General features: G+C 39.9%; 1 protein-coding gene across 2 annotated transcripts in view; it reads left to right on the top strand.

Moving 5' to 3' along the window:
• Positions 1 to 4,385: 4,385 nt before the first annotated feature.
• The window catches only part of ptgr1 (prostaglandin reductase 1), a 39,625-nt gene continuing 34,406 nt past the window's right edge, over positions 4,386 to 9,604 (top strand). Inside the window, exons 1-2 of one of the 2 annotated variants that reach the window (XM_003227322.4) lie at positions 4,386 to 4,544; positions 7,973 to 8,088. In XM_003227322.4, the coding sequence (XP_003227370.1) occupies positions 7,983 to 8,088 (106 nt within the window). In that variant the 5' untranslated portion in view covers positions 4,386 to 4,544; positions 7,973 to 7,982. The remainder of the gene's footprint in view (positions 4,545 to 7,972; positions 8,089 to 9,604) is intronic. The other variant, XM_008120500.2, reaches the window with a different exon arrangement.

Below are 9,604 nucleotides of genomic sequence, written 5' to 3'. Positions count from 1 at the left end.
TTTCCTGTGTGGGACTCAAGGTGGATTACAACAGTTAAAATGTGTTTTTGCAAAGTCATGAAAGGACAACATGAGGAGTGTGGCAGAACTGTCAATCTTAAATCTGGGGAAGAGTTCACTAACTCTTGTGGAGGCAAAGAAAACCAGTGTAAATGTGATCTGGAACAGTCAGCTTGTTCTGAGATAGTACTCTTGCATGGGAAGAGTACTGAGTAAGTGCAGCAGGACTATTTCTGAAATAGGGTGGTGAGTCTTCCTGGTCCAGCTCTCTAGAACTTGGTGAACACAAAAGTTGTTTGAAGGATTTCTTGCAGCAATTTATTTTATTGTTTTCTAGTCCTATAGCTAAATTTTTATAAATTTATTGTTTTATTGCATAAGTCTTACAACCAGAGATTAATAACTTAACTTAGCTGATATCTGTGCCTGAAACAACTCCAGAACTATGGGCCCGTCCAGACAGTACCTTTATCCCAGGAGATTCCACAGCAAACAGGAAGGTAGCCAGGCGCCGTTCCCTATAAATGTGGAAGCAATGGCTACAAATGGCGAAAAACATGAGATATCCAGGTGTGGGAATATCCCGGTTCTGAGCCGGAAATCCACACCTTTCATTGCCTGTCTGCCCCTGCACTTGGAAAGCATGTTTTAATCTTGGTTTCTTCCCGGGTGTCAAATGTCTGCTCCTAATTGGTCGGATTTGACAGATGTACTATGCTTGCCATTTTGGGAGCTGCAAAACCCCATAACAAAGCAGGAGGTGTGGATTACCGAGTCAGACGTCCCGGGACCAGCAGGTCTGTGTGCGGACCTGCTCACAGGTCCAGGTTTTTTTTTTTGCTCCTAATTAAAGTGCACAATTTGGTGCTGTCTGGAAGCGCCCTATGTCTGTCTGGAAGCGCCCTATGTCTGGTCATGGACCGTAATAAAGTCTTGTTCTTCTTGTCTCTAAGGAGATTGATTTCCCCCCAAATGATGACATTACCTTTCTCTAAACCAGTGGTTCTCAACCTGTGGGTCCCCATATGTTTTGGCCTTCAACTCCCAGAAATCCTAACAGCTGGCAAACTGGCTGGTATTTCTGGAAGTTGTAGGCCAAAACACTTGGGGAGCCACAGATTGGGAACCACTGCTCTAAACCAATTTCTCAAACTGTGCTCCTCTAGGTTTTTTGAACTTCAGCTCCTAGAAATCCCACCCAGTTTACCAGCTGCTAAGAATTGTGGGAGCTGTAGTCCAAAATATCAGAGGAGCACAGTTTGAGAAACTCTGCTCAGTCCAAATTAGATTACTTCGTTGAACAGCAACCCCTCCTTGCAGGTGAAAATACGGAATACCTCCTGGGGATGCTCTAGTTAGAGATCCTGCATGGAGTAGTGGAGTTGGGTTTGATGGCCCCTAGGACACCTTTCAACTCAGTGTTTCCATGAAATCTGAAAGCTGTGAAGAAGACTAATTTGCAAGACCAGACAAGCACTCCTGCAGAAAGTTCTGTGGTCTTTTTCTTGCAGCACATATCTACATGTGAATACAGCCCTGCCAATTCGATTCTTTCCTTTCTTTAAATGTACTTGTTTGCATTGGGAGCTGGCACTGAGCTTTGTGCTCCACCTTAAGGGAGGGGTACTTTGTAGCCATTCTGCCTTGCAAGGCAAACCACATGATTGAAGGTATTCAATTGTTTGAAAAGCTGCTGAGTAATTGTTGATTAACTGTGGGTAAACTCCCTTTTGTTCAATATTTTAATTGTACAGAAGTTAATCTAATCGGTTGGTTCAATTTCTTGAATAAGAGTGATTAGAGACTGGAAAGCATGACTTCAGAAGTGACATGTAGCCTAAATTCCTAATTTTCCAGTTACTAGTTACTTTTGGCAGTTACAACCGATATATGCACACACACACATATATATTGAATTTATATATATATATATATATATATATATAGAGAGAGAGAGAGAGAGAGAGAGAGAGAGAGAGAGAGAGAGAGAGAAGAGAAAAAAGATAGGGAGTGTAGGGAAAAGAAGAGGAAAAGGGAAAAACAAGGAAAAGCCAAGGGGGGAAACAAGGATAAGATTTTTGTCTTCAACTTCTGATCTTCATTCTCATAGATTTATTTCTGTTATAGTCACTTATTTCCTTTGTTGATATGAGCTTCTCCTGTATCTTTCTTCTCTTCTTATGCCTGCATTTCTTATTTTTGCATCTATTATTCTATTGGGTTTCTTTCTCTTTATGTATATATTCCATCACTAGGTTCCAGTCTGTTTCTTCCATGTTCCCTGATATCTTGTCATTAAGTATGCGAATCTGTCCATGTTTCTTATTTCTAGAACCTTGGCCAGACACTGTTTAATCAATGGTATTTCTTTTGATCTCCATTTTTTTGCATATGTTATTCTTGCTGCTGAAGTTAAATAATTTAATAATATTTCTTTGCTTTTGTTAAGCTTTCTGTCTATTATTCCTAATAAGTAGGTTTCTGCTTTCATTTCTATTTTATCTTCTTGACTTCTTTATGTATTCCTTTCCAATATTCTCTTGCTCTCTTGCACTGCCACCACATGTGATGAAATGTTCCTTCCTGAGATTCACATTTCCAACATTTTGTATGTACATTTTTATAACATTTCTCTAATTTGTGGGGAGTGATATACCATCGGTAGAATACTTTATACCAATTTTCCTTTAGGTCAAAAGCGTTCAATTCGACTAGATGAATGGGAAGGTATATGGAACAGAAAATTGAAATGGACATACGATTTATTTAATATTTATTTGGGCTGGGCTGTGGCACAGGCTGGTTAGTAGCTAGCTGCAATAAATCACTATGACCAAGAGGGTCATGAATTCAAGGCCAGCCCGTGTCAGAGTGAGCACCCGACCATTAAAATAAAAAATATCCCTGCTCGTTGTTGACCTAAGCAACCCGAGAGATAGTTGCATCTATCAAGTAAGAAATTTAGGTACCACTTATGTGGGGAGGCTAATTTAACTAATTTACGACACCATAAAAATGATCCAGCAGCGTTTAGAATGAGAAAGTATCCATCAAGGTGTCACAGTGGATGATGAAGCAGCTGCTCCCCCTGTGGCCGGAATCAAGTATACCCCCAGAAAGCTGGAGAAGGTTAAATTGCCTCTGTGTCTCTGTCTTGTCTCTGTCTCTATGTTCATATGGCATTGAATGTTTGCCATGTATGTGTACATTGTGATCCGTCCTGAGTCCCCTTCGGGGTGAGAAGTGCGGAATATAAATACTGTAAATAAATAAATAAATAAATATTCCACCTTTCTCACCGCAATGGGGGACTCACTGTGGGGCACAACATATATACAGCAAACATTCAATACCGGAACATAAAATAAACTATAAATATATATAAACATGAAAAACAATTTAAAACAATTATCTCCACTTTAAAATCAGTTGTTTACAAACCATCTCAGATCAAATTCGGTCAGTAGGGTGAAGTTTCCTATTGTTGCCTCATTGCACTGCCCCAAAGGCTTGGTCCCACAGCCAGGTGTTTACCATCTTTCTGAAGGACAGGAGGGAGGGGACTGATTTAATCTCGACGGAGGAAGTTCCATAGACGAGGGGCAATCACTGAAAAGGCCCTGTATCTCCCCGCCAATCGCGCCTATGACGGTGGTGGGACCGAGAGCAGGGCCTCCCCGGAAGATCTTAATCTTCATGGTGGTTCATGGAGGTAGATGCGTTCAGACAGGTAAACTGGGCCAGGGCCATTTAGGGCTTTATAGGCCAAAGCCGGCACTTTGGATTGTGCTCGGTAGCGAACTGGCAACCAGTGGAGCTGACACAACATGGGAATTGTGTGCTCCCTGTACGCTGCCCCAGTTATTAACCTGGCTGCCTCTCGTTGGACTATTTGAAGCTTCCGAACAGTATTCAAAGGCAACCCCATGTAGAGTGCATTGCAGTAGTCTATCCTAGATGTAACAAGAGCATGACCACCATGGCCAAATCTTACTTCCCAAGGTACGGGCACAACTGGCGTGCAAGTTTTATTTGTGTGAAAGCCCAATATACATTATTCTCGTAGATAGAAGGATCATACTCTAATACAGTGAGTTTGTTTTGATGGTACCAGCAAATAAACAACCACAAATTTCTTTGTAAACAGGACCATGAGTAACAGGAAGACACTGTTCCAAGGAGTAACTTTTCAAGCTCTGCAAAAAATAGCTCTGAAAACGAACGACAACCTTCCAATATTAGACATAGACTCTTGGGGTGAATTTGTGTTTCTGCAGACATCACTGTACTGGATCACAGGAAATATCTCTTTTGAAGGCAGGAAAATATGTGGCACCCAACCCATTTGAAGTTCTATCAGGTTTTATGCTTTGCTGATTTGGACTTGTAGTGATAGAAAAGAACAGCAGGTGGCAACGTAATATTTACTGTATATATAAAAGAGACAGAGAGAGCTACTCACAACTTCCTTGTCAGAAGTGAATAAAGAAGAGGTAGAAAGCAGCTGCCTGCAAGTCAGAACTTTACCAACCCTTACACACAAGGTGAGTTGAAGAACCAAGAAATATGGACAACCTGAACTGAGAAGCATGCTTTGGTTTCTTTTTTCATGGTACCTTGCAGTTTCTTAAATATGTTTTTTGTTATTTCAAAGATCCTGATTTTAAGCTTTCTTTACAGAGGGAAGGGATTATTGGGTGAAAACCTGCTTGTGCATCAAATGCCTGACAGATTCCTTGAAGTTACCTTTCTTGCAGAGCCTGGAATATATTTCCACCCTCTTATTTCTGGAGAAGATTTGTATAACGGATTCCTTTAAACTGGTTCCTTCCAGCAGTTGAGAAGGAAACAGCTGTGTTGCATTCTGTAGTCTATGTTTATAACTCTTGTTGGTAACTTCTAAGTTAATTGATGTGTTTAGGTCTGAATTGTTTTAACCTTTTCCTTACTTGTCCTGTAATTCTCTTCCATCATCCTATGTTTTGACTCAATGATTAATTCAGGAAAAGTACACAGGGTTACCAGCTTGTTTTGAAAGTAGAATCAAAACAAAGAGGTGGTTCTTGTCGCACAGAATGATTTCATGGATTCTTGAATTTTGACCTGGATTCTCAAGGAAATTAAAGGCTTGCCTTGTGTTTAATTTCAAAAGAAACAGAACAATTTTGATAGGTGGCAACAACAGTAGATCCCTGGCAAAGCAGTTTTACAATTTTCATGCTTACATAAGAATTATTAAGACTTATTCTGCCTCCCTGTAGCCCAGTCGTACATGGATTTATTCAGTAAGAGCTCCTACTGAGCTGGGTAGGACTTCTTTCTAAATATCTATGAATGAACATCCTTTACTGTTATGGGCATAGTTAGAAGTAAGTTCAACATATGTAAATAGGACTATTTGATTGTTAGAGCTGTTAGATTGTGGAGTGACTAATAATAATAATATTAACTTCATTCTTATATCCTGTCCCATCTCCCCGAAGGGACTCGGGGCGGCTTACATGGGGACCAAGCCCAGTAATGCAACAATAAAATACAAAAACATGAAATGCATTCAATTACAGTGAATACATAAAAACGTATACAAATAATAAAAGCATAAACTCAACAACAACCTATAACCAATAGGCGGGCACAATGGGCGTGTCCCTTCTGACTGACCAGTGCGTCAAAATACTCAGTCCCCTCTGAACTGTTGATAGGCATGGTTACTTGGGCATCAATCCCATAATCTATAAAAAAACTTGAGATTTCAGCAACCAAATATAGGAAATCCAAAATGTTCCAAAATCCAAAATTGTCCAGATGAATGGCTGTAAGAATGAGATTTCTTCTTTCTGATGGTTCAGTATACCCAAACTTTGTGTCATGCACAAAGTTATTTAGAATAGTGTGGATAAAATTACCAAGCCAATTTTATAGAGTCATAGAAGGAGCCTCCACCACATTCCAGGGCAGAGAGTTTCACTGCTGAACAGCCCTCACAGTGAGGAAGTTCTTCCTAATGTTCAGGTGGAATCTCCTTTCCTGCAGTTTAAAGCCATTGTTTCTCGTCCTAGTCTCCAGGGAAGCAAAAAACAAGCTTGCTCCCTCCTCCCTGTGACTCACATATTTATACATGGCTATCATGTCTCCTCTCAGCCTTCTCTTCTGCAGGCTAAACATGCCCAGTTCTTTAAGCCTTGTTCTCCAGATCCTTAATCATTTTAATCTTGTTTTGATCTGCTTTAAGAAACAGTGCTTGTCAACACAGTAGTGTTAAGCAGTGATAAAACACATCTCATCTTGGGGGTTTACATTAAATCAATTTTTCTGTGATCCATTTATTATTTGCCTGATCTTGAGGATCACTGACTTTGTTGAAAAGATTGCAGGCATGTACAATGCAATGCCATTTTTTTTTCTATCGACAGTTTTTGTTCTAGAGTCAATATTGAAAAATATATCTCCTTGCCAGTGTATATTATAGTGGTGAGAACAGGCACTGCAGCATTTCTTTTTTCATATTGCTGTGTCATGCTGAATTGCATGTGCTGGTTTCATACAATGATAGTACTTGTCTTTAAAAATAATTCATAGAATTATTTCCTTTTACCAGCTCCATATTTTATTAGAATCAACAAATAGTCTGATTAAAAATGGCAATTTGCCAACCTTTTAGTTGGTGTGTACTAGATGCTATGAATTGTATTCTGGTGGCTGATAGCGGCCTTTTTGAAACTGTTTACATTGCAGTCTTGACTTCACCTACAAGAGAATAATCCCCATTGAACTTGATGAGATGTATTTGTGAACAGACATATAAGTTAGCATTGCCAAGTTCTTAGGGATTCTTTGGCAGAGTCTTGAAGTTGAAATCGCAGTGGGAATTGTTTCTATTTTTTTTTAGAAAGCAGTGATAAGGGGAATATAACTAGAGAGAGTAGGTATATCATGACAACACCTTATACAGTATAGCCCCTGTATCCATAGGAAATGTGGGTTCAAGATCCAACATGCAAAATAGCATACCCTATATTTTAATTATACCTAAGCAGATCATAGAATTGCATTGGAGAACCTAAAAAGGCCCACAGATACCTCCGAGGGAGGTATGTTTTGGAGCCTGGGTAAATGAAACTACATATCAAATGCATGGATAAGGGTTCGTATTTTATTCTAACTTAGGTTCTGTATATAAGCTTGTAAATGCCAATTTCAGCTCTGCGCAAAGGACCCTCCACACACTCTTTAGATCCTCAATACTGAAGTGAGAGAAATCACATGTACACATTTTCCCCATTTTGTGGATGGGCAATAATAAGAAAGAAGATGTGTTGGGTTGTAACTAGTCATTCCTGGTCATATTAAGTGAGGATCATGGGAAGTGGCATCCAACCCATTTGAAGTGCTACCAGATTGTGGAAGACTGAACAAATCCTATAAAGTGGCTGCCCTGTGAATTTAGGAACAGGGTTTAAATGATTTATTTCTATTACACATCCCTACCCCCTACCCCAAAATAAAATATTGGTTTTTAGGTCTCTTATTTGGGCCACTGATTCAGAAAATTGCATTGGATAGACGGAATCAGCTCTAGTTTCTTAGATATGTCTATAATGGTTTTCTATGAACAAGCAGATGGCAACAGGTATATGGCATATGTTCTGTAGTTAAAAAACTAGAGTTGATAGGGGAAAACTGGTGCCATTTTTGGAATCAGCTGGTCAAACATACCCAGAAACAGGTCTAATATTTGAGGCACCAAATGTGCGTTGGCCAGTGTTATTTTAACCAAGCACTTGGATTACAGAATGGTAATAGTGTCCATGGCATTTAGCTGGTGATAGATCCCACATCCATGAAATTCTCTATCCTATTACCTTTCATAGAAGTAAGTTCCATCAAATAAATTACATCAAATAAAATACATCTTTCCCCCAGAACTTGTTGACCCATTTATAATGCTCAGTGATGCTGTTTAATCACTCAGGCAGTCGACGATGGTGCGTGCAAAGACTTGGATCCTGAAGAAGCACTTTGATGGGTTTCCTAAGCATAGTGATTTTGAACTGAAAGAGACAGAATTGCCACCGCTGAAAGATGGAGGTAAGAGAAATAACATCTCATGGTTTTTGCTTTTGTACTCCAAAAGTCAAACAACTGAGTCCACTCATAAGTTTTTGACCCATACATTTAAAAGGCTTTTCTATGTGGAATTTCATGGTAGGCAATGATTTCCAAACTTTGTGCCTTCATCTTCCAGAATTCTTGGAGTCGAATTGCAAGAGCCCTAGAGGACCCGTAGATTATAATCACTGATTGGGGTGGCGGGCACATTGATTGAATATGCTTGAACCTGTTCTTGAGGCATTGAATGAAATTTCCTAATCAGTAAACAAGTCTAGAATTGTTGCTTAATCATTTCTATGACTTAAACAAAGATTTCCCAAATGCTTCCCAGTACAATGGAGTGTTGAAAAGGACCCATTGATTTGGGTGTGTCTGAAATGCTAAACATGGAACAGGTAGCAACAGTTAGTGACTTGTCTGAATTGGATCAGAAGCCCAACAGGTAAGCTTGTCCTAAGGTGCAATTGAGTATCATAAATAGAGGATTATCACTGAGATCTAGTTTGGTGCAGTGCTTTGAGTGACAACAATTCTATAGACCAGGATTTGAATTCCTGCTTACCCATGGAAACACACAGGGTGACATTGGGCAACCCATACCCTCTCAGCCTTAAAAGAGGACAAAGACAAAAACCCATTTGAACAAATCTTGCCAAGATAACGCCATGATAGGTTCACCTTGGGTTCGCCTATATCTAAGAAAACTTAGAGCAGTGGTTCTCAATCTGCGGGTCCCCAGATGTTTTGGCCTTCAACTCCCAGAAATCTTAACAGCTGGTAAACTGTCTGGGATTTATGGGAATTGTAGGCCAAAATATCTGGGGACCCATAGGTTGAGAACCACTGACATAGAGGCTTACAACAGCAACAATCACTGAGGACTAACTGGCTTAGCTTTTACTTGTCCACACTAAAGCTATGATCCTATAAGAGCTACTTTATTCAGTGTTTTCAAATATTGGACAATAGAGCTTCAGAGTAGTTGTATTCTTTTAGCTTTTGAATGAACTTAGAAAAGTTTTTGGGACATTGTGTTGTCAAAGGTTTTCATGGCCAGAATCACTGGGTTGCTGTGAGTTTTCCAGGCTGTATGGCCATGTTCCAGAAGCATTCTCTCTTGATGAAACGTAGGAGAGAATGCTTCTGGAACATAGCCATACAACCCAGAAAATTTGCAATCCAGTTTTGGGACATTGCATGTGTCTGTGCCTTCAAGTTGCTGCTGACTTACGGTGACCTTGTGCAATTCATTGGGATTTGTTCAACAAGGAATTCTCAGAGGTAGTTTTGTCAGTGATTCTCAACCTGGGGTCCCCAGATGTTTTTGGCCTTTAACTCCCAGAAATCCTAACAGCTGGTAAACTGGCTGGGATTTCTGGGAGTTGTAGGTCAAAAACATCTAGGGACTTCTGCAATACACTTTACATTGGGCAACCTCGGTACCAATTTCAGAAACTCCAGTTAGTTCAAGACATGGCAGCCAGATTGGTTA

The sequence above is a fragment of the Anolis carolinensis genome, chromosome 2 (genome assembly GCF_035594765.1).
Source record: "Anolis carolinensis isolate JA03-04 chromosome 2, rAnoCar3.1.pri, whole genome shotgun sequence".
NCBI classification, from domain to species: domain Eukaryota; kingdom Metazoa; phylum Chordata; class Lepidosauria; order Squamata; family Dactyloidae; genus Anolis; species Anolis carolinensis.
The sequence above is the reverse complement of the archived record's forward strand: the minus strand, read 5'-3'. Positions and strand labels throughout refer to the sequence as shown.